At 36.1% G+C, this 24,621-nt stretch overlaps 1 protein-coding gene across 6 annotated transcripts in view; it reads left to right on the top strand.

Moving 5' to 3' along the window:
• Positions 1-24,621, top strand: part of NEDD4 (NEDD4 E3 ubiquitin protein ligase) — a 143,497-nt gene that overhangs the window by 57,414 nt on the left and 61,462 nt on the right. For 4 of the 6 annotated variants that reach the window (XM_025884386.2, XM_073877050.1, XM_025884385.2 and 1 more), the window contains exon 5: positions 8,771-8,824. In XM_025884386.2, the coding sequence (XP_025740171.1) occupies positions 8,771-8,824 (54 nt within the window). Of the gene's footprint in view, positions 1-8,770; positions 8,825-13,908; positions 15,688-24,621 lie in introns of those variants that run through there. The other 2 variants (XM_073877048.1, XM_025884380.2) reach the window with 2 other exon arrangements.

Here is a 24,621-nt window from a genome sequence, read left to right as displayed (position 1 = left end):
CTGGTATTGTTTCCTATGTGTTTTTATCCATAAATTTATAGTCTTCCACCTCTACAAACACATAAAAAATTGGTTTGATAGTTTTCTATATTTGTTTCCAGGCACTTTCTGATGTTTGCTAATGAGATGGCCACAGTCCCTCACCAAAGCTCACTGTCCCTTATGGACCCCTATGAATGTGTCAAAATAAATGCCAGTGTACTGAACATTATGAAAGGGAAACACCAGATGCTAGGGAATGACTATCAGGGAGATATTAGGCATTTAGGGTATAATGTCAGGGAGATCATAGGGAATTTAGCCCCTCTAAGGAAGTATACCATTTAAGATGCTTTTGGGTTCAAGTAAAAGACTTGAAGTAACAACTAATATTGGCTTAGGACAATAAGGATATTTATTATCTCTAATCATAAGAATCAGATAGGGGAATGAGTGTGACCACAGCAGCTGAACAGTCAGTCATGTGTGACCCAGCCTCTCTGGGATTCTCTTGGCTCTCTGTCCAGGTTACAGGATGCTTGCAGCAGTTCCAAAAGTCATAGCCTCACGCAATGATGTCCATAGGTAGAAAACGGAGAGTTCTCCCCCACGTGTCTCTTTTGAAAAGGGAAGCACCCTTTTCAAAAGTTCTCCCAGGAGACTTTGATTCTTATCTCTTGGGCTAGAATTGTGTCATGTACGTATTTCTAACCCAGTTTTTGGTAAGGAGAATGGAATTATGAGGCTTAGAAGAATCAGAATTCAGTCCCTGGGGGTGGGGAGTGGCCATCTATCCCTGACACACATTGTCATCCACTATTTGAATAAAATCAGAATTCTGTTAGCTAGGAAGAAGTAGGGGACACCCCATTAAAAAAGCACTAAGTAAATTATGGTACAGCCATACAATGAAATCCTCATTAGATATTTGAAAAGAAACAGATATATATGTATTAATAGAGAATTAGTTTCAGAATATACTGATGAAGGAGCAAAGGCACAGAACATTGTGTGTATGATGCACCTATTTGTGTAAAAACAGAAACAAAAAAATGCTCTCTCATATGCTGGTATTTGCATAAAATACTTCTGGAACGACCTAAGGAACTGCAGTATTTTCTCGGAGGATGAGACAAGGATGAGAGAGAGATTTATAATTCACTATGTATCTTTTTTACTGTGCGGATTTTCCTCCCATGACTATGTATCTATAATTTGTTTTTATGTTTGTTGATGAAAATAACTATATAGAGAAAGCAGACATAAAACATGTAAATAAAAATGCTAAGATACTTTCTATTTATATAATGCTTTATTCTTGTAAAATTACCTTTCTGGGGTACCTGGATGGCTCAGTCAGTTAAGCGTCTGACTCTTGATTTCAGCTCTAGTAATAATCTCAGGGTTGTGAGATCGAGCCCTGTGTCTGGCTCCGTGCTGGGCATTGGAGCCTGCTTAGGATTCTTTCTCTCCCTCTCCCTCTGCCCTCCCACCCCCACTCACGCTCTCTCTCTAAAAAAAATAAATAAAAAATAAAGATACCGTTAACTTTTACACAGCCATTTGACTTTTACACAGTTTTATTTTAAAATGTACTTACAACACATGTCCACACAAAAACTTGTACATGAATGTTCATAGAGCCATTAATCATTGTCAAAAAGTAGAAACAACCCAAATGTCTATCAACAGATGAATGGATACAAAAAATGGTGTATATACATACAATGGGTTATTTTTCAGCTCTAAGAAGAAATGAAGTGCTGATACAAGCTACAACTCGGGTGAACTGCAAAAAAGTAGCAAGAAGCCAATTACAAAAGACCACATATTATACGATTACATTAAATGTCTAAAATAGATGAATCTATAGAGACAAAAAGCAGATTGGAGGTTGCCTGAGACTGGTGAGGTTGAGGGGGAATTAGGAGTGACTGCTAAAGGTCATGAGGTTTCTTTTTGAGGTGATGAAAATGTTCTAAAATCGTGACAGTAGTTGCATGCTCTATGAAAATACTAAAAACCATTAAATCGTACACTTTCAATGGGTCAATCATATGGTATGTGAAATATATCTCAATAAAGCTACTTTCTGAAATGTACCTGCATTGTTTTTTCCCTGCATCCACCAGCAGAATTTCTAGGAACCTTACTTCACATTCTTTATGGACACTATAGAATAAATTGACACTTACCAATACCTTTGTTCTTCATTGAACATTTGGTTACTCCTCTGGCAAATTTTTTTTACTCTACTATTTTATGCATTTATAGACTTACATTCTTATTTTTTTCCAAAAAATCTATCACCAGCATTTTAGTTTATGTTTCTTTGCTTTCACCTTTCCTGTAAATATGACCCTATAAACTTTTTTTGTGAGCATAGCTTTACCCCTATTTTTAATAAATATTTAAGAATTATCTCATGAAAAAATTCACACATAGTTTAAAACTGAGATAGTATAAAGGAGCTTATAATGGAAAGTGACAGACTCTAGTGCTCTACTTCTCTCTTCCTATTCCTGCTTCCCAGGAGAAACCACTTTTTAACTGTTTCTGTTTGTTATTCTGGCCATTATTCCCATGTTGCTGAATAAGCCCACACACCCATGTCCCAAACTGACTTCAAGCTATGACAGATGAATAAATAGCCAACTTATGTTTGGCCAATAGTTTGGCCATTCATGGGATTCTAGGTTGAAAATAATTTTTCCTCAGAAGCTTGAAGGCATGGCTTCATGATAACATTGTTGAGCATCGTGCTGCTGTTGAGAAGTCTGTTTCTCGTTCTTTTGGGTTTGATTCTTTTCTCTTTCTCTGAAATGTTTCATAATTGTCCTAGTGTTTTATTTTTTATTTTTTTAAATATTTTTTATTTATTTGACACAGAGAGAGAGGCGGAGAGAGGGAGAGAGCAAGCACAAGCAGGGGGAGCAGCAGGCTCCCCGCTGAGCAAGGAGCCCGATGTGGGGCTCGATCCCAGGACTCTGGGTTCATGACCCCAGCTGAAGGCAGCCGCCTAACTGACTGAGCCATCCAGGCACCCTTCTAGTGTTTTAAAATTTCACAGTGAAATGCCTTTGTGTATAGTTTTAAATTCATTGTGTTGGGCCTTTGGTGAGCATTTCAATTTAAAGACTATTGCTTCCCTTCAGCTCTGAAAATTTGTGTAAGTAATTCCTTTAATAATTTTCTTCCCTCCGTATTATCATTTGAGGATTCCAACTGGTTGGATGCAGAGTCACATAGACTTTCTCAGTCAGAATTCCTCATGTGAACCAGAGAAAATACAGAAAATGGTTTGAGTGACTGTTTTCTTTACACCTTTCAAGGATGGTCTTATTCAGTACCGTGCTTAGATACAGAGAGAAATTAATGGATAACATACAGTGAATGTCTCAGGAAAGGAGTCAGCCAACTTTTTAAAAAAAATTTTTAAAGTTGTATTTATTTGAGAGAAAGAGAGAGAGCACAAACAGGGGGAGGGGGAGAAGGAGAAGCAGACTCCCCACAGAACAGGGAGCCCAATGTGGGGGCTCTGAGCTGAAGGACCCTGAGATCATGACCTGAGCTGAAGGCAGACACTTAACCGACTGAGCCACCCAGGCGCCCCTAGCAAACTTTTTTAGAAAAGAGACAGATAGTAAATACTTGGGGTTTTGGGGCCTGGAGGCAAAACTCGAGGCTATTATGTAACTACTTATATATCCATTTAAAATGTAACCATTTTATATTTTTTAAAAATTCATATCTCATGGGCTGTTTAAACAAAAAAGAAACAGGTGGCTGGCTAGATTTGGCCTACAGCCATAGTTTTCTCAACTTCTACTTTAGGGCATTAGAGTCCAATTCTTTCACTGAATTCTGAGGATTCAGAAAAACCCTCTTTTTAAATTTTTCTCTCATACTTTCCTCAACTTAGCTTTTTGTTCTATATTTTGAGAGATTTTTGCAAATTTACCTTAAGTTGCTTATATTTGAATTCAATAGTCATTTTTACTTCCAACGCCTCTTTGTTCTCCAGTGGTTCCCTTTTTATACTATCCTGTTTTTGCTTTATGGATTCAGAACTTTCCCCAATATCTCTACTTACAATTTTTTTAAGTGTTTTCTTTTGTTTCCTAAATCATTTGTTTTTCCTTTAAAGACAGTTTTGCTCTTTGTACATCTATGATCTCTGGTATTCTAATCATACTTAATAGTGATAACAGTAGAAAAATCACCTATTCCATACATACAAGGCATAAACATTCAACAATTATATGTTACATTTTTAGAGTCCATTTAAGTTTTATATGTTGAAACTGGTGGTTGCATTTTTTGTAAAACCTCTAGCTGAAATCAGATGCAAAGAGAAACTCTCTGATGATGTATGTGTATGTCTGTGTGTGGACCATTCAGAGGTAAAGTGCTATATGAATATTCTCTCATTGGGGTGATTGCATTGTTTTGAGTTTTCATCTTCTGCTCTGCTTACTGCTTTCATCCCTACTTCATCTATCCAGTGGGGAGTTGTTGAAATTACCCACTTGCTAATGGCCCTCTTATTATCTTTGCTGTAATGGTTTTACACCTCTTACAAACTCCTTTACTATTACTTAAATGGGCTCTCAGGAGGGAGAGGATAAATATTCGTGTTCAGGCTACCATTTTGCATTAGTATTCTCACCACACATGTTCAATTGTATTGTTGCATTTATTGTGTGCCTCTCATATATAGAAAACAACATAATAAGTCTCTTATGGTGTTTGTAATTCAGTAGGGAAATATCACATATTCCCTATTAATTTTGATAAAAGGAAGATTGTAGTCAGTGTTGTAATAAGCTAAAGACAGAGTAGTAGAAGTGACTGGGGAGGGAAGGCTTTAAGGAAAAGTTGACATCTGAACTAAGGCTTGAACATAAAGCAGAGAAGGTGTTTCAAGTGGAGAGACCTTAGCAGGTACTGAAGGATAGGTCAGAAGCGCAGTTAAGTGTGAGTCATCCTCTTATGTGATTAGAGTGAGTGTATATGTATATTGGGGTTGGCAAGGGAACAGTTGTGAGAGATGAGGCTGGAAAGGCAACTGGACTCAGATCATGAGGGATCATTCCATGCCCCATCATTTGGATTTCATTCTTTAGGCCATTGGGAACAACTTTTGAGTAGGGCAGTAAAGATGGCCTAAACAATCCTTTAGGTAAGTCAATCCAGTTATAGTAGGAAAGATAAATTTAAAAGATATGATAGTTGGGGTAGCAAATCCTTTTGGGAAGCTATTAATTAAATGCTAAACCAGGGCAGCAAAGGCCTGATTAGATCAGATATTATACCTATTTTCTTAGCAATATTTGTCAGACTTCTACAGTGTGTCAGGTACTTCGACAGACACTGAGACTTTTGATTTTTTTCCTCAAAATATTTTTCATGGCCTTTCTCCCCCCCCTATTCTCACTGGGACAATCTCAGGCAAAGCTTTCATACAAACTTCATGCTTGAGTCCCTAGAGCCATAGTCCCTATGGACTCCAGGGTTTCTCTCCAGCCCCATTTATTTTGTGTATCACTGACAAAATAATATTGACATATGACCTACATCATGTCGTTTTTCCTTTAAAAGCTTCATTTTCTTCCCTGCCAATCAAGTCATAACTCCTCTTCTGGATTTCAGTACTCTCAGCCTGGCTCTAGTCTCACTAATCAAAATTTTTTGCCACTTTCTAATACAAAAATGTTATCAGTGTGATCTCCTTAGAGCATGCTCATTCTGCCCCCATGTCTTTCTTCATGTGATCTCCTTGCTGTGAAATGCTCTCTATATTTTCTTATTCAAAGTCTTCCCATCATTAAGTTTCAGCTGAAGGTTCATCTCCTCCCCAAATTCCTCTATATCTTCTTGGAAAAGATTATTGTCTTACACTACTTTTCTATTTCCATGGTGTCTCACCCTTGATTGGGGCTTCCATCCCCATTGTTGCTCCATGGTCACAATGTGCCTTTAAGAGAGCCAGCTGTCCTAACCAAGGCAGGAAGAGAAATGCAAGGGGGCAGAAGGGACATCTCCCCCAGCTAAGTCACCCCTACTGAAAGAGCTCTCCCAGAAGCCCATCCAAGTGACTGCCAGTAGGTTGGCCTCTTTGGTTGTCCCTGGATGTAAGGGAACCATTTTTAGATAGACAGATTCAGAGTGTCAATGTTGAACAAGTCCAGAAGGCACTATTTATAGAGAAAACAATACATAAAATAGAATGGAGCATTCGATATTTTGATCTAGTTGATGATGACACAGTATATGTATATAAAAACTCATCAGGCTGTGGCCAAAAGACACATGAAAAGATGCTCAACATCACTCATCATCAGAGAAATATAAATCAAAACTACAATGAGAGATCATCTCATACCTGTCAGAATGGCTAAAGTAAAAAACACAAGAAACAGCAGGGTTGGCGAGGATGTGGAAAAAAAGGAACCTTTGTGTACTCTTGGTCGGAATGCAAACTGGTGCAACCTCTGTGGAAAACAGTATGGAGGTTCCTCAAAGTAAAAATAGAATTACCTGTATGGTGGTTAACATAACAATAAAAAGATTTAAAGCAAAAAAAAAAATAGAATTACCATATGATCCAGCAATTTCACTACTGGGTATTTACCCAAAGAATATGAAAACACTAGTTATAAAAGATATATGCTCCCCTGTTTACTACTGCAGCATTATTTACAATAGCCAAAATATGGAAGCGACCCAACTGTCCATCAATAGATGAATAGATAAAGAAGATTGGTATACACACACACACACACAAGAATATTACTCCACTATAAAAAAAAAATAAAATCTTGCCATTTGCAACAACATGGATGGAATTAGAGGGTATAATGCTAAGTGAAATAAATGAATGAGAGAAAGACAAATACCATATGATTTCACGCATGTGTGGAATTTAAGAAACAAGTGAACAAAGAAAAAAAGGAACAAACAGAAAAACAGACCTTTAAATAAAGAAAACAAACTGATGCTTACCAGAGGGGAGGTGGGTGGGGGGGATGGGTGAAACAGGTAATGGGGATTAAGGAGTGCACTTGTCATGATGAGCACAGGGTGATATATGGAAATGTTGAATGACTGTATTGTACACCTAAAACTAATATAACGTTCTATCTTAATTATAGTGGAATTAAAATTAAAAAAAATAAAATACATGAAAAATGAGCTAAATATTAAGAAAATGCTAAGAAAAATAGAAACACAATTTAAAAAATTAGTAAGGATAAAGAGAATCCAAATAAACTGAATAAAGTTGATCTAACATGTTTCTCATGTGTTGCTGCCTAATATCAAAAAATGCAACTTTTTTTAACTTGCCATTGAAATACTTTAATATCTGGCTCTATATCAGGCTATGGAAAACCTTAATAAATGAAAAAAAAATAAAGACCACATTTACTTTTAATAATTCCTTCTTCTATTATCACTAGTGTGTACTTTGTATATTTTAATGCCTTTTTTAGATATGTTCATTCCAATTGCATCTTCATTGTAAACACTAAATGTTATGTATTGAACCTATAGAACTATGCAATGCTTTTCTCCTATAAAATACTTTTTTTTAAAGTTAATATAATTGTTTTCTTTTTGTATCATTTACTTCATTTTTTTTTTTTACTTTGAGAGGCTGTATAACCTAGTAATTAAGAGCATGTATTTTGAAATTCGTCTGCATAGATTAAAATAAAAGTTCTACCTCTTGATAGTTCTGAAACCTAAAAAATAAAAGTCATCAGGCTGTGTATATAAGGTTAGTAAACTTTATACTTTACTGAATGTATCCTATACTTCAATTTAAAAAAAAATTAAAGCCTCTCTCCCCCAGAGTTGTACAGTGTGGTGACCCTGGGCAAATTGCTGCAGGTAAAATTAGGATTATGTTCTTAGAAGGACATAAGGGAAAATGAACATTGGCTTAGGTATCTAAATATCTTTGTCACACCTGTCGGACTTTTGCTGAGGGTTGTTAATACTTTTAACGTGTAAACCAAAATTGCAGGTTTTGGGGAGGTTTTTTGTTTGCTTTTTTGTAAACCTAAGTTTTTTAAAATATCAAAGTGTGTAATGTAATATATCATAGGGAAAAATCAATTTAAATGTGAGAGTTTTTTTATATGTCATCTTAACCTCTGGTATAAAAAATTATTAGATTTTCTTTGTATTTGATATTTAGTAGATATTAACGTGATGTTGAAGTATTTCAGCAAATGTGAAAGTGTCAGCTGTGGAAAAAAAATACTGCATGTTAATTTTTACTCATCCTGTAAGTGAAAACTCAGTGTATACTTTTTGAGTGCTTATGTCGTTTATACAGTAGAAGCAACAAATGGTTTTATCAAGTCAGTCCTAAAAAGGATTCAGAAAACTAGTTCCCATAAAATCAGTATCCCCTTTGGGTTGTTCTAACTTGATAAATAAGAAGTCAGTAAATAAAATTGATCATAAGAAGTTAAAATACAACCTATATTTTTAAATGCTTGCAAATATTTAAATAATTTTTTGAAATTTTATTTTCCTTTATTTTATTCTATTTTAGAAAAAAATGTAAAAATAAGCACCCAAATCCACTTTGTTGTTATGGTAGAACTATCAGAAAATGGGTGACATAGGATTGGTCTGCTTTTGTACGCTGTGTCTCATGTAATTTTAAATACACTCTAAATAGCAGGAATTAGGAAACATTTCAAGCATTTATTTCTCAGAGTCTAGGTTGATTGACTTTCACTTGTTTTTAAAGAAACGTTGTGTTTTTCTTACTTAGGTCCATCCTCAGCAGCACCGGCTTCTTTTTGAAGTATTTGATGAAAATCGGTTGGTAAGTTATATTGTACTAGTGTGAAATAGGAAGCAAGGGTGTATCTCAGTAGGGCAGCACATAGTGGTCTGGGAATCTGTGACGGGAGAGATGACTTAGGGTGGTTATGGAGGCTCTGGGCAAAATGGAGAGGCAGATACAATTTTTTTCCTCATTCCTAGTGCTACTGTGTACGCTTCCACTTTCCTCCCAGGTACTTCTCTTTTTGTCAGTTCTCCACAGATTGCGGTCTTACTCAAGACCTCTTGTGCCACGTGATGGGATGGCAGGGAAGCTCGCCTCTTTGTCTTGCCTTCCCTCACACTCATCCTATGTGGAGTGGTGAGTGTGCCCAGGCTCAGGGAACCCTCTCCCAGAGCGGCTGCACCTGTGCCTCCTCACTGCGGTGGCTCTGTCTCACTCCCTCTCCCCTCCCCCGCTCTTCTACGAAGGAAGACTGTCTGTCCTCCTGACACCGATGAAGTCCTCTAAAGGACTGTCAGCTCTTACAGAGGCCAAAAAAAAAAAAAAAAAAGGCAAAGTTAAGCCTGATTTTATTTTTATGAAAAGGTAGTTCTAATTCCTGATTTCCTAAAGACTGTCTTGAAGTCCTATCCTTTTCCTAATTTTGTCTCTTAGGAATGCTATTTCAGATCTTTTCTTCTTAGCATTTTCCATGTATGTTTTAAAACCTGTAAGACTTGAAAAGGAAGGTGTAAGAGTGTTATGTATTCAAGGCGTATCAGTTATTAAACAGAAGCACCAAAAAAGAAATAATCATTCACTTTTTAGCTAACAAAAAACTGGATTTTTTTTTCTTTCTTTTTTAAGAAACTGGATTTTTAAAATTTGTTTTTAGTGTTGGACTACATAACATGTTCCCCCCCCCAAGAAATGATAACTATACTAGTAATGGAAGATACTGCAAATGAAATCTATTAATTAGCAATCATAATAAGCAAAAGTGCTTTTTTATCAACAAAGGAGACTTCATCACTAATTGCAGTCTAACTTTTTAAGGTTGAGTGACATGACAGATGTTGATGTTTGGTTATCAGATATGGTCAGGTGCAGAGCTTTTTCTTTTCTGTTTGTATTTTTGTTTTTTCTATAGGATAGAGATTTTTTTCCCCCTTCTGTCTCTACAGATTTGTTTCCCTTCTAGATGGGACCAGGAGAAATTTAGTATTTGTGTTTTTTAAAATCATGAAATAAACACACAAAAAAGTGCATAATATAAATCCTTATTTTATTTTATTTAAGATTTTATTTATTTATTTGACAGAGTGAGTGAGCAAGAGCAGGAGGGAGGGGGAAAAGCAGGCTCCCTGCTTAGCAGGGAGCCTGATGCGGGGCTCGATCCCAGGACCCTGAGATCATGACCTGAGCTGAAGGCAGACACTTAACCAACTGAGCCACCCAGGTGCCCCTAAATCCTTGTTTTAAATAATAAGACAAATATCTATGCACTTATTACTCAACTTAAGAACTAGAACATTACCAAAATCTACGACCCCCCGTCCCCCTCCCCAGTAGCATCTCCTTTTCTTCCCCGACAAGTAGTAGCCACTGTCCTGAATATTGTGCTTATCATTTCTTTGCTTTTAAAAAAAACTTGTTTATCATGTATATATGTATCCCTGAGTATAGTTTCCTTTTGCATATTTTTGAATTTATTAAAATATCATCACTGAATACATTCCTCTGTGACATGTTAACATGTGCCATTTGGGTATCAACTGGGATTAGAAATACAGCTTTTCTCAAGAAGCAAGAAGTAATTAGAACAGGGTAGTGTGTGTCATTCTAATCCTCTGATTTGTTGTTAGTCCTAGCAGGTACCTGAAGTGTACATATCACCTGAGATGTTATAGAAACTCTAGCCATTGGTAGAGTAACAGGCTTGACTATATAGCAGTAAATGTCCTGTGCCACTGTAAATGTTATTTATGCTTATTCCCCTATAGCATTCACAACTAAATTAAGAACATATCCTTTTCCTAGCAAATTCTCTTTGGAAATGTATGGCGAAGGGCACAGATAAAGTTTAAGCAGAAACGATTTCTAGTCCTCTGGAAGATATTTGCAATGTAAGTGTTACTTGTTTTGAAAAAAGAGAGGGTTATATCCCTCTTGTTCTAAGACCTAAGGGTTGTAAACCAGCAGTTTGATGATGGTGATCGTGGTGGTGATGACAGTAATGGGAAGGTGAGAGAATCATAAGCACTTCCCAGCTGAAGCCCTCCTTGAAAATTTTTAATCATCATTCCTTCTTGTCCAGCTGCAGTGCTTTTTTTTTAATTTAAAATAAGATTATTCTTTTTTAATTTTTTATTAAAATATAATGTATTATTTGTTTCAGAGGTACAGATCTGTGATTCAACAGTCTTGCACAATTCACAGCACTCACTATAGCACATACCCTCCCCAATGTCTATCACCCAGCCGCCCCATCCCTCCCACCCCCGACCACTCCAGCAACCCTCAGTTTGTTTCCTGAGATTAAGAATTCCTCATATCAGTGAGGTCATATGATACATGTCTTTCTCTGATTGACTTATTTCACTTATCATAATACCCTCTAGTTCCATCCACGTCATTGCAAATGACAAGATTTCATTTTTTTGATGGCTGCCTAATATTCCATTGTATGTATATACCATATCTTCTTTATCCATTCATCTGTTGATGGACATCTAGGCTCTTTCCATAGTTTGGCTATTGTGGACATTGCTGCTATAAACATTGGGGTGCATGTGCCCCTTCAGATCACTACATTTGTATCTTTGGGGTAAATACCCAGTAGTGCAATTGCTGGGTCGTAAGGTGCTTTTTGATATTTCTTCAGAAGTAATAGCTGGATCAAATCCTGAAAGAAAGCATTAGGCAGTCAGAATAAGTGTGGTGACCATCTACCCATTTAGCCTCCTCTCTGGTGTTACTTCGTGCTTACTTTGTGCCCAGCATGAGCCCAGGAAGATCACAAAAGTGTAGTTATGGTCCTGGCATTCTGGAAGCTTGAAATCTAGTTCGGACACATGAGACTGATGTTTCTAGTGAAGCTTACCAAAGTGAAAACATTTATCTAGCCAAATATCTGAGGCTCATTATTTTATATCAACAACCAGAGTTTTGCCTGTTAACTAGAAGTTTTAGGCCACAGGCATGAGCAGTTAGTCTCATTAGTTAGCCTCTTAGAAGTGTTCCATTCTTTGAGTTATGAGACCCCTAACTTAATTCAGGAAGAAAAGCTGAAGTCATTTGAAGGTAAAGTGAAAAGATTGGGACTCTTTCTTCTATAAAGAGAGAGGATTACAAGGGAATATTTACTGAAGTCTGTAAAATCATAAAGGAGGTAGGTTATATAAAACCAAAATAACATAATGATTTTATTGCTAAATTTATAATTGTACACATTCTAAAGCATAGTACTATATCTTCCTAGTCCGAAATGTAATTTCATAAATTCCATATTTCTATTTCATCATCTCCTAATTGATTAAAAATACTGTTTAGAACATTATGATTGAGAACAGATCTGTCTTAAGGCGTTTTCTTTTTTAAACAAAGTACAAGTATATGTTTTACATATTTACTTTTACTTAGAAAAAAAAATCTTACTTAGGAAAATACAACTTGGGTGTAGTACCATGTGGTGTAAACAACTGAACTATTTTACTTTTTACTTTCCTATGAATGAGCCAGTATATATTTATTACTGGAGTTCCAGCTATAAAATTCAGGTAAGGGGTTTAAATATACCCTAGAGTATTATTTAAAAATAAATCTGTTTCTTTCAAATAGAATACCAACCTTGGTCTGTGACATTTAGGGGAGAAATTAAAATATTAAACTTTTATTACCTAGTAAACTGAAAATAAAGTAAAGGTTAAATAAATACAAAGCAGAAAAAAATATACATACAAAATCACAACCTCTAGGAGGACAAACGGTCTACTGTTCTCTACTGTGGGAGCTTTATCAGCAGTAGTAAGTAATTCCACCTCTAGGGCAAGGCTAGTACTCAAAAATGTAAACAAGTATGTACTTTGTTTATACAAAGAAATATGCAGCATGGTTTATATTTCTTTATAGATATCAAACAGCTAAATGGATTGTTTCAACACACCAGTAGGGGCCAGCAAAGAGCTCTTAGAGTTTTCAGAACAGAATTGGCATTGAGATATGTTTATTTGATGTGTTAAATCCTTTTTAGACTTCTTTACTTACCACAACACTCTCTTAAATGAATGAATTGCAGAGACAATGGAATAAAATATCTGGTGTGCTCAAACTATATTGGGGTATAGTTTTTCTATCTAATCTGCATATATTTTTAATGGAATGTTTGCTTAGGCTATTTCTTGGCAGAGTTTTAATAGTCAAAATATAAATGGCATCAGTTAAAGACTGTACTACTTGGCTGAGAAAGGCCTTAAAATTACAGGAGAAAATGCTTGGTGACAGCTTCTCTTAAACTTTTCTTTCTCAGACCTGTGCTCAATTTTTCAATAGTATTACTAGGCTAATTTTGTATTTCTCTCCTTAAGCTTTCACTTTTCATAAGTAGTGTTTTGGAAGCTAGAATATTTATCTATTTGATTTAATGCTTGAGTTTTAACTCACCCCAAAGTTTTGGTACTTCCAGATTTATACGACTGTTTGAATTTACTCATCCAAAAAAAATTAACAGAATATATGCCTTTTTACATTAACTGACTTGACGAGATTCCTAGTTTGGCTACTATTTGGAAATTCAATCCTTGATTTGATACTCAATTACATGGGGTTTCATTCCTACCAACTTCCTGTAATTCTATCCCTATGGGTAAAAATATTAGTGGTCGAACTGCTGGAGAAAGTATAGGCTCCGTGATTCACATGGTTAAATGTTCATTTAGTAGAGCAGGAGTGAAAAAATACTGTTTCAACTTGAAATGCTAGAAGATTGTTGTTCTTGTGTTACTCATTCATGCAAATTGGAGAAGGTATAATTGAAACAAGGTTGGCAGTGTTTGAGGCAGAGTGCTGCAGCCGAGCTCAGCTTCAAGGTCGCTGGAAATCAAGTGCTTTGTAAGCGAAGGCACTTTGACTACAAGCGATTCAAAATATTTGGAACCGTCAGTCTCTGGAATGTCGTCTTTTTCTTTCTATGATAGCTGGTATCTAAGGTTTTACTTAGGATAAAGACTGCTGCTTAAGAGCTCTTTTAGGCACCACAAATGATTTTTTCCTTCGATGCTGGGCAGCTGCTGCTAGCCTGTCTACCGACAGAGATCTTTGTCATGACTTTCAACCCTTAACATGTTTGGAAATGAGAACAAATGGCACAAAGCTTACGATTGCACTTTGCAGCCCGAAGAAGCAATACTTATCCTTTGTCAGAAAGCTCCGGAGATGATTTGGATAGCAATGTTCACATGTGCTTCAAAAGACCAACCCGGATTTCAGCGTCTAATGTTGTTCAAATGAAGCTGACTCCTAGACAAACTGCACTAGCTCCGTTAATACAGGAAAACCTTAAGTCTCAGGAAAGATCATCTGTTCCTTCACCTGAAAATGTTAATAAAAAGAGCAGCTGTCTGCAGATTTCGCTACAGCCGACAAGGTACGGTGGATATCTTCAGCCTAACAATGTCTTAGCTGATGGGGATGATGCTTCGTTGACATGTGTCTTCAAGGACGGCATTTACAACAATGCTGTGGCTGATAATGAACTGAATGCTGTGAGTGATGGTAACCTTGTAAGCGGTTCTGCCCTTCGCAGCGGTAGCCTTAGTAACTTTTCCACCAGTGAGAATGGGTCTTACAGCAGCAACGGTAGTGATTATGGATCATGTGCAAGTATCACAAGTGGTGGTTCCTACACAAACAGTATCATCAGTGACAGCAGTGGTTATACTCTTCCACCAACTGACGATACTTTTTTGGGTGGAAATCTACCTTCTGACGGCACCTCCAATAGAAGTGTGCCAAACAGGAATACTATTCCATGTGAAATTTTTTCAAGAAGTCCAAGTACTGTTCCTTTTGTCCAGGAGGACTTGGAGCGTGGACTAGAAATTATGAAATTGCCAGTGAGCAGGAACTCAAAAATTCCACTGAAACGTTGTTCATCTTTAGTCATTTTTCCTAGGAGTCCTTCAAATACCCCACCAACTTCTCCAACAAGTACGGATATTCTTCCAAGCAAAGGATCCTATCAAACCTCACACCAGTTTATTATTTCTCCTAGTGAAATTGCCCACAGTGAAGATGGGACGAGTGCTAAGGCATTTCTTTCCACAGCTGTCAATGGACTTCGGTTATCTAAAACAACGTGTACTCCCGGAGAAGTAAGAGACATAAGACCACTTCACAGGAAGGGCTCATTACAAAAGAAAATTGCTGTTGCAAATAATAGTCCGAATCAGACTGTCTGTGAAAAGTCATCTGAAGGATATTCTTGTGTCTCAGTGCATTTCAGCCAACAAATAGCAACTACATTAGATTGTGAAACAGCAAATGGTGATTGTAAACCAGAGATATCAGAAATGAAGCTTAATTCTGATTCAGAGTGCATTAAGTTTAGGCAGAGGACATCTGCACGTTTACCATCCTCTCAAAACATAGATTACCAAATAAATATCAATGGACAGTTGGAAAGACCAAATTTACAGATAAACAAAAACTATGCTATTTTACAAAGAAGTATTTCATTGGGAGGAACTTATCCAAATGTTTCCTGTTTATCCAGCCTTAAGCACAATTGTTCTAAGGGGGGACCATCACAATTACTCATAAAGTTTGCATCTGGAAATGAAGATAAAGTTGATAACTTATCAAGAGACAGTAACAGAGATTTTACAAATGAACTATCTAATTCTTTAAAGCATTCTTGTAAGGTAAGTTTCCTTTGGTCTTAGTAAATGTTAATTTATACTAGAAAAGCTTTATGAAATATTTGGTTAAAATTTATTATAACTTAGCTAGCAAGTGTTTTATAGTCATAATCTTTGTATTTGCAAATCTGAAGAACCCCCCAATAGTTTTTCACTCTATTTGTTATTTTACCAGTGTTGGAAATATGCATTAAAAGGAAAAAAAAACTTTCCAAAGTGATTTAAGGCATGAGACATTTCTGTAGCATAAAAACAAGTTTTAAATAATAATTTATTTCATAACATTTTTACTTTGGTATTTTTTTCTTCAGGTAACATAGCATTTTAATGTCTAACTCCATATTTTATTCCTCTTTCAAAAATGTTGATTTAGTATTCTCCCCTCCTTAATCATTGTGAAATAAGGTAAAATATAGAATACTTATTTAAAATATTAAACAATAAAAAAACCTACATAAAAATGTGAAAATCTTGTCACAAATGAATGCAGAGAAAATGTTCCTCTAAAAGATGTGTATTTAGTGGAACATTGATAAAAAACGATTATGCTGCATGTTTAAAGCAGAGGAAAAATAAATGGCATTTGCATTTGTATATACCCTTAACCACAGGAATTTTGTTTCCACCCGATTTTCCTCTAGCTTTAGCTACCAGTTAAGACTGCCTTCTAAAATGTAACTTGGTCTTTCAACAATATTGAATTCCAAATTTTATGTTTTTTGAATTTGGCTTCAATTGCTAGGCATTTCCCATACTCTTCTATTTACCTTATTAATTTGTTATTTTGATAATTTTGTTTATTAGTCATTTAACTCTAATGAATCTTAACCAAAACAGTTTTTTATGTAATTGAGCCTTTCCAAAGTATTTGAACTTACATAGATTTTCCAAAGTATTTGAACTTAAGTAGGTTTTTAATATTTCTGTATTTGGAAGGTCTTGCCAGATTCCAGGAAATTAAAAAATTTTTTCTGGCTAAATCAATTCTAGATGACAGTACATAATAGTTTAGGGGAGAAAAACTCTTATCTGTTTATCTGTGTTTATTTAACCCTCAATATCTATATTAAAAAAATTTTTTAAATGGACAAGTAGCTTTAGGTAAATAAAATATTAAGTAATTGATAGTTTTATCTCTTTTCAAATCTCATAAATATAATTATTGTTACCCAATGCCCATATGTTAATATTAGCAACTACTTTACTAAAGATGAATAAAGATCAGATTTCAAATTTTGATCTATGTTTTAGGATTATTTCATTTATAAAACTTTTAAAAAAACAGCTTTTAGGAGATTATAATCCATGAAACTGTTTTGCCCCCTGAAAGAAAGCAATGCAGTGACTCTATAAAGAAACATATTAATAATTTGCTAATTGAATTACATGTACCTTGTAAACTTATCTTACATTTAGTGAAATAAATCTGAAAAGAATAATTAACCTAGAAATATTTATAGATAAATATATCTGTAGACCTGGCCTTAAAATAGTTGATTTTGTGGTAATATTATAGTTTGTTGTTAATGATACTTTTGAAAAAGGTATTTTTAATGTTTTTTAATAAAATGTGACTAAATGCCTTCTGCATAGCTAAAAATATACACTTTTATTGGTTTTATTTAACTTAGGTAAGCTAACTTAACTATTTTTTTGTGACAGCCAAATGTTTAGCTTTGTGTAGATTCTAATTTTTGGTAGATTATTGGATTATAAATAGTTCAGAAATGTGTAGTTTGCTGGAGAGCTTTAATTTGTGCCTCCATTTAATGTTTATTAAACAATTCTATATAAAAGTATTGGTAAGCAATACAGTGACCATTAAATTCAACATATACTAGATCTACATTGATCTAATTGATTGGTAAGGGCTTATTTTAAAAAGAAAATGCTAATGTTTTTTCTAAACTTAGCAGTGGCAACAATACTGGGGTTTTAGAAATAATCCTGTGTTTATCAATAATTATATATTAATCTAATTATAGTGGTATATTGTAACTCATTTATAAATAAACAGCTCCCAAAATATTTCCCATGACTCCAGTTAGTCTGGGTTAGTATTCTGATATGCTGAGTCTGGATTCACATTTAACAAGTTGATATTAGAGTAGCATTTAGTAATGTCAGCTATCTGTACCGAGCAGCCGTGAAATTAAATCACTGCTTTGGTCAGGGACCCTGGTTTCTAAAGCACTGAGAGTCTACGAATTCTTTTCTTATGTGTTTAGCTACCAGTATCTAGCAGCATAGTATCCAGTTTCTAGCTCTCTATAATAACAGCTCATAAATGTCTGATATTTTAAAATCTGGTGAGAACTTTTACCTATCTGCAACAGGGCTCTGTTCTGTGTTTACAACTTAGAATGAAAGTGGGACTTTGTAGTCTGCGTGATAATGTTTGTTTTATTTATTTGCTATCAAAGAACGTAACAATAACTGGCATATGTTTCTTATATATACTTGTTGAAATACCATATTACTTTTGTAAAGGCTGTGTAATGACTTTTGATCTGAAAGTAGATATTTGATGTTTTAACATTGTAATATTTTGTCAGTTCAGTCAAGAAGTAGTTTTTATCTAGTTATAAAAATGACTCCAGTTTTCTAAACTCTATGGAACAGTTTACTCAGTTGTTATTTTATTTTTTCCTGTCTATTCTCTAAATCTCCTATGTTATACTGTTAGGATGCTCCGAGATTTTGTTACCCTATTATTTAAAATACCTCAGCATTGTGCCCAAGTTTGTACAGGTCCTCCATTCTTCACATAGATGCACATTTTTATCCAAAAGTTTGGCTTTACATTTTTTCTTTATGTTATAAATTTTTTCTTCATTTCCTGTTGCTTAATCCTGGGTAGGTAAATTGTTTAAGACTAGTGTAGTAGAACTTTAAAAAACACTGTCTCAATGATTTCAAAGCCTTTAACACTAATCTCAAGATGATACATTTCAGTAATTTACTTAGTTATTCTTCCTAAAATAAATGTTTTAAATATGTATTTGTTTTAGTGTTGCATTATTTTCTCAGCTCCTCTTCACCAGAATATTTAGAGACATTTGGTTAAATTTATTTTGAACACTTAACCTTTCCTATAAAAACCAATATAGTTTATAAATATTGACTCTAAAACTGTGATGTAACAATGTGAATGACCCATTTTAGAAATTTGTTAAGAGATGTACTCTTGTGAATGCATATCTCTCAGAACTTAGAACTGAGGAACTAGAATATTAACTTCAGAGTGGTTCAGGGACATGAGTTGTTTGCTTCAGAAACACTTCGGATTTCTCTGTAGATATTATTTCTTTAATTCATTCATATGGCACATATTTGAGTACCTATTATTTGCCAGGCACTGACCCAAGCCCTGGGAATAAAAGATAATAAGATATGGTCCCCTTGGGGGAACTCCCATGCTAGTAATAGAGATACGCTGGTAAACAAACAGAAATTCAGCCTAATGTCTAATGTGCTAAAATAGAGGTGTGTATGAGAAGGTGAGAAGGATGCAAGAATACTCATCTGGAGGAGAGGACCTGGTTGATAGAGGAAGACTTCACGGAGGTGGTGACATTTGAGCTGAGTCTTGGTAGGTGAGTTGGAGTTCACCAGGCAGAGAGAGCAAAGAAGATATTCTAGAGCAAGGATTTTCAATCTCAGCCCTATTGATTGACATTTGGGCTGGATACTTTTTCTTGTGGGGTTGCTGTCCTGTGCCTTAGGATGTTCAGCAGCATCTTTGGCCACCACCCACTAGATGCCTGTAGTACCCCTCTCTTCTAGTTGTGACAATCAAAAAATGTTTCCAGATATTGCCAAAGGTCCCCTACAGGCAAAATTGACTCCTGTTGAGAATCATTGCCCTAGGTAGACACAGCAGCACGTGCAAGGCTAGATGTGTGAAAGGTGATGTCATGAACTAAGCTAGAGAGATAGGATATAGGAGAAGGGCAAACTGGGAGGGTGACAAAGAAATCATGCATTATTACGTTCATGTGTTGAGAGGGTGCCCCTGTATTGCTGGTTTCAAGTGGGGCTGGTGGAGATACAGGATCAGGGCTCAGGAGAGAAGCGAGGGCTCAAATGTAGCTTGGGAGTTACAAGTATAGTCAAGGCCTTAGCTAAGGATGAACCAAAAAAGCATAAAAGTGAGATGGGAAGGGGTAGTAAATCAGAATTCTGGGGACCACCAACTTTGGGGAGAAAACGGAAGAAGAGATAATCAGGAGACTAAGAGCCACTGGAGGGGCAGAGTGGCCAGGAGAGCAGGGAAGCCCAGAAGTCAAGGGAAGGGAAAATTCAAGGAGGGCAGCATGCAGCACCACAGAACCTACGCGTCTGTGGCGGTTAGGAGGTCCGTGGTGACTTTAGCAAGAGTGGGGTCAGGGGGATAGCACAAAAGCCAGGCTGAAGAAAGAATGAAACAGGTAAGGAAGAGAAATATCAGTATCACAGAACAGGCATGAGTTAGTGTGGGCACAATATATACTTAATGGCTGGTATATAGAAGGCATGGTGTCGGGTGGGTATAAATGCACTAATTCTCTGTCCATGAAGATATTGCAGCCTAGTCTCAGGGGAAGAAGGGGCTTCTAGCTCTCTGTTCTTTTACATTTGAACTAAAGAATAAGTGAGTATGAGCAGTGAAACCAAAAATGGAGATTCAGTAAGCTGAAATGAAAGAAACAACACACAGGAGTGCAAACTTGATGCTGTCTATGAATAGTCACAGCTCATTTTGAATGGTATTATTCTTAACTTTTTCATCCCCCTCTCTACCACCAAAAAGGAGATGAAACAAAAACAGAGCTTCCCCGTAGGAAGCAAGTCAGGGTTTAAGGGCTGTTGCTACAAACTACTTGGAGAGTAGGAATCTCTGTCTTTCTGTCATGGGCTTTTTCCAGGATATGGAGCCCACCGGGTACTAGCCGTTGTGAGGACTCCCCCTTCTAGACCCACTGTCCCTTTGCCTTTGGGTGACAGTGAACAAGATAGAGCAGGAGAAGTCAGGACCGGGAGCCTGTTTGGGCAGAAGGGGCTGGGCAGGGTCCCTGTGTGTGGCTAGCCTGTGTGTTGAGGTCAGCAGGGTGTTTAGCAGGCGTGAATGAGTGCCAAGAAAGGGAACCAATGATCTTGTCAGCATGTCCAGGAAATACCTGAAGTATTGCTCAAGTGTGTGGTTCTGTATTCTTTGTTTGCCATGTGTGAGACTGGAAGACTATAGTCAGATGAAGACAGACACTTAGCAATGCAAGAAAGAATTTCAAAACAAGAGGTGAGCGAATCTGTCCCAACATGGGAGCAGTTGTTGAAAAGCAATTTTACCTACCCTGAGATTTAACAAAACTTCTTAGATAGAACTAGAGCAGATCTGAGAACTTGAAAGGGCAAGCAGGTAGCTTGTTTTATGTACCTTGTAGTTCAGTTCATGGGCTAGTAACACAAAGAACATCTTGACCAAGTGAATCCACAATGTTTCTAGTTAGGCTCTAGGAAGTGGGGGGGAACATCAGGCTTTCTCTTGATTCAGTTGTATTACAAAACCATCAAACTATGAAACATTGTGTGATTTGCCTAAATAGACAAAAATATTACCAAGAAAAAGAAATTTCCACCAAGGATAATGGAGGTACAACAGACAATGTCTTTAAATTCAGTTGTTTGTTAAATACAGAAACATTCTTAACAGATTTTTTTTATCTTTTGTCCCCCTTACAAAAGCTGAGTGTATAACATTTTATGATATAGCTAAAATAGTATTATCCAGGACTACTTTCTTTTTTTCCCTTTTTCTCTCGAATTTTTGTTGGCAAGCTGCCCTCTAATGCTTTGAAGATTACAATTGGAAAATGCCTTAAGTTGTCATTTGGACCAGTAATTCTCCAATTTTCATGTCCGTGCATATCTCCTGGAGATTTTATTAAAATGCAGTTTCTGGTTCTGTAGGTCTGGGATGCCTGAGAGTTCCATATTTTTAACAAGCTCCTAGGTCATGTCAATGCTGCTAATTTCTCAAACACATTTTGAGAAGACCATTCTTGTATGAGAACAGTAATACAGTTTATAGTTGAAGTATCCGATGAGTCCTTCTCCCACTTTTACATACAGCAGAGCTATCTATATAGGTATACTGTGGCCAGAGTCAAAATAATTTGCAAAGAATTTTAAATCTACTTAGGCATTAGACTCATTACCGATTGAGACCATGATTAGACTCATTATTGATTGAGACCATGTAATACAGAAGAGGTTGTTTGGACCAAGAAACATTCAAGAGCAAAGTTGCCTGCCTGCGTCATAAAAGAACTTTAATATGACTCTTGTAGAATTCTGACTATTAAATTTTCCAGGATTACATTTTAGTTTCATTTAAGAATTTAATAAATATCAGTCTATAACATTTGTGGTTCTACCTAAGGGAATCTCTTAAATTTATAATGGCTGTAATTCTGGTCTATGTTGTTTTTAAAATTGTTGCCTACATTAGTTTTTTCCCCTCTCAGCATGAGATTTGAAAAATACACAATTGAAATGTTATATGTTTCTTAAGTATTTTGGCTTTTTCAAGCAGTATCTTCTATCTTCCTCTTTGTGAACATTTTGAATCTTTTCAATATGCTTTCCTGTAGCAGCATCAATTAGGGTACTACGAAGAACTTTTAAATCTTACACTGGCTTATGTAATGAATTGAAAAACCATATATAATCAGTGCTTACTATCCTTTTGATAGTTCTATAAGGAGAAAATTTAGAGATCCGTTACATACAACTTTGTAATGCTTCAAGTATATATTACTTCTCAAATATAAATCAGGACATGAAAATCTTAGGACCTGTCCTTCCATTGGAGCACTTTAAGCAATCTTATTGGTAGCTGGGTTTTTGTAGACTTTGTAGCTGCTTGTGGCTTAGCCTAATTTCAGGGAGCCTAATAAGATATTAAATATTTCAGGCAAGAAATGGGGAAAAGGAAGCATAGCAAGAAAAAGATAGGGAGATAGAAATAGATAGGCAAGCAAGCATACAAGCAAATGTAAATTTTCTAGAATTGATCAGAGAATTTTAGAGAAAAGAGTAAGCAAATAGGTAAACTTTTCTGGGTTCTACTTTACTAGAATATAACTCCCTAAATCAGGGACTTTTTGTCTTACTCACTGCTACATTTCCAGTACCTAGAACAGTGCCTTGTTCAAAACAGACACTCAATAAATATTTATTAAATTAATGACCAAAACCAAGGAGCCCTTTGGAATGGTAGAGATGATTGGAGAATCCTGATAGATGAGGGCAACCAGCCAGCCTTGCTCAAACAGATAACCAAACTAGGAAATCCCTAAATCCCTTAAATATAAGGGATGACTGTAATGATGAGTGGGAGCTACTTGATGCTTCATCCTTTGCATGAAAGAGTGGCACTCTTAAATGAATACCTTGTCCCTGGGGTGGATGCCAATGGAATATTATGATCGTGACTCAAGGATTAGTTTCCACAGTGGAGTCTGATTCATAGCCTACATATTCCACTAACTGGTACCATAGAACTATGTGTCTAGATGGAGACTCAGATCAAGTTTTCTGAAAAGAAGATTGAACGGGCCAAAACTTTTAAGGGTATTTAAACAAAGACCATTTGACCAGTTTTAAATTTATCATTGTTTAAAAGAGTGACTTCATTCCAAACAATGTTAAGAATTGGATTCTCAGAGTTGTTCCTGGAGTTTCAAGTAACTGTTTTAGCTAAGAATGACCTTTACCTTTTGTACCAAGGCTGAAAGACTGAACCCTCTTAAATAGTCACAGAGCTTAATGGAAACTAAAGTCATCTTCAAAGCAAATGAGTTTAACAAGTATTTATCAGAAATAGAATATGTGCCTGCCGTGAGTGGCAAATATTATTCCTGGCTCTGAAGAGTTTACAATTTAGATGAGAAGACAGCAGAATCTATTAAAAAAAAACAAAAACAAAAACAACCAACTAGAGTATGATACAGTATAACATACAATAATGTCCATATACCTACATTAGGCAGGTGAGCACCTAAACTCTGAGATATGTGATTGCCTATATAATTCTTTTTAAAATTTTATTTATTTATTTGACAGAGAGAGAGAGAGAAAGAGTGCACAAGCAGGGGGAGTGGGAGAGGGAGAAGCAGGCCTCCCGCCGAGCAGGGAGCCTGATGTGGGGCTTGATCCCAGGACCCCGGGACCATTACCTGAGCCAAAGGCAGACGCCCAACCGACTGAGCCACCCAGGCACCCCTTGCCTATATAATTTTTAACTAATTTAAATTTCTATCAGGATAACATGTGCCTGTTTTAAAAATCAGGTGTTATTTCTTTGAAAATTCCCTTTCTGCCTTTTTCGCTTGTTCTCTCTTCCTAGAATTTCGATGAGCCAAAGTTTGCATTTCTTGGATTGCTCCTATAATATACTTTTCTCTCCTGTTTTCTGTTTCTTTGCCTCCTTATTCTTCCAAATCTTTCTGGAAGATTTTCCCCAAGTTTCCCCTTCTTTTTAATTTTAAAATTTTTGGTTATTTAAATTTCTGAAGTTCTATCTTGTTTTCTGATGATTCCCCGTTCTTATTCATGTTTTATAAATACAATCTCTTATTTCTTTGAAAACGTTTTACTTCAGGTTTTGTTTTGTTTTGTTTTTTTAAGTTTTGTTATGAGTCCTGCATTGTCTTTGGTTCTTATGGGTCCTTTTGCTCTTACTGTTTTTTGTTTCTCTTTGTTATTGGGCATTTTCCTTCACATGTCTGGTGAACCTTGGCTGTCTCTTCATATTTGAGAGTGAGTCACTACTAAGTGATCTGGAGGCTCTGTAACTGTGTGGGACTTTTAAACTCGTAGACTTCATTGTTGGGAGACTTCTGACTGTTAGTATCTAGAGTTTTTTCCTCAGACGTCAGTTTGTTTCCCCCACAG

The sequence above is a fragment of the Callorhinus ursinus genome, unplaced genomic scaffold, assembly GCF_003265705.2.
Source record: "Callorhinus ursinus isolate GAN/ISIS: 27379988/994484 unplaced genomic scaffold, GSC_fseal_2.0 scaffold25, whole genome shotgun sequence".
Classification (NCBI taxonomy): domain Eukaryota; kingdom Metazoa; phylum Chordata; class Mammalia; order Carnivora; family Otariidae; genus Callorhinus; species Callorhinus ursinus.
The sequence above is the reverse complement of the archived record's forward strand: the minus strand, read 5'-3'. Positions and strand labels throughout refer to the sequence as shown.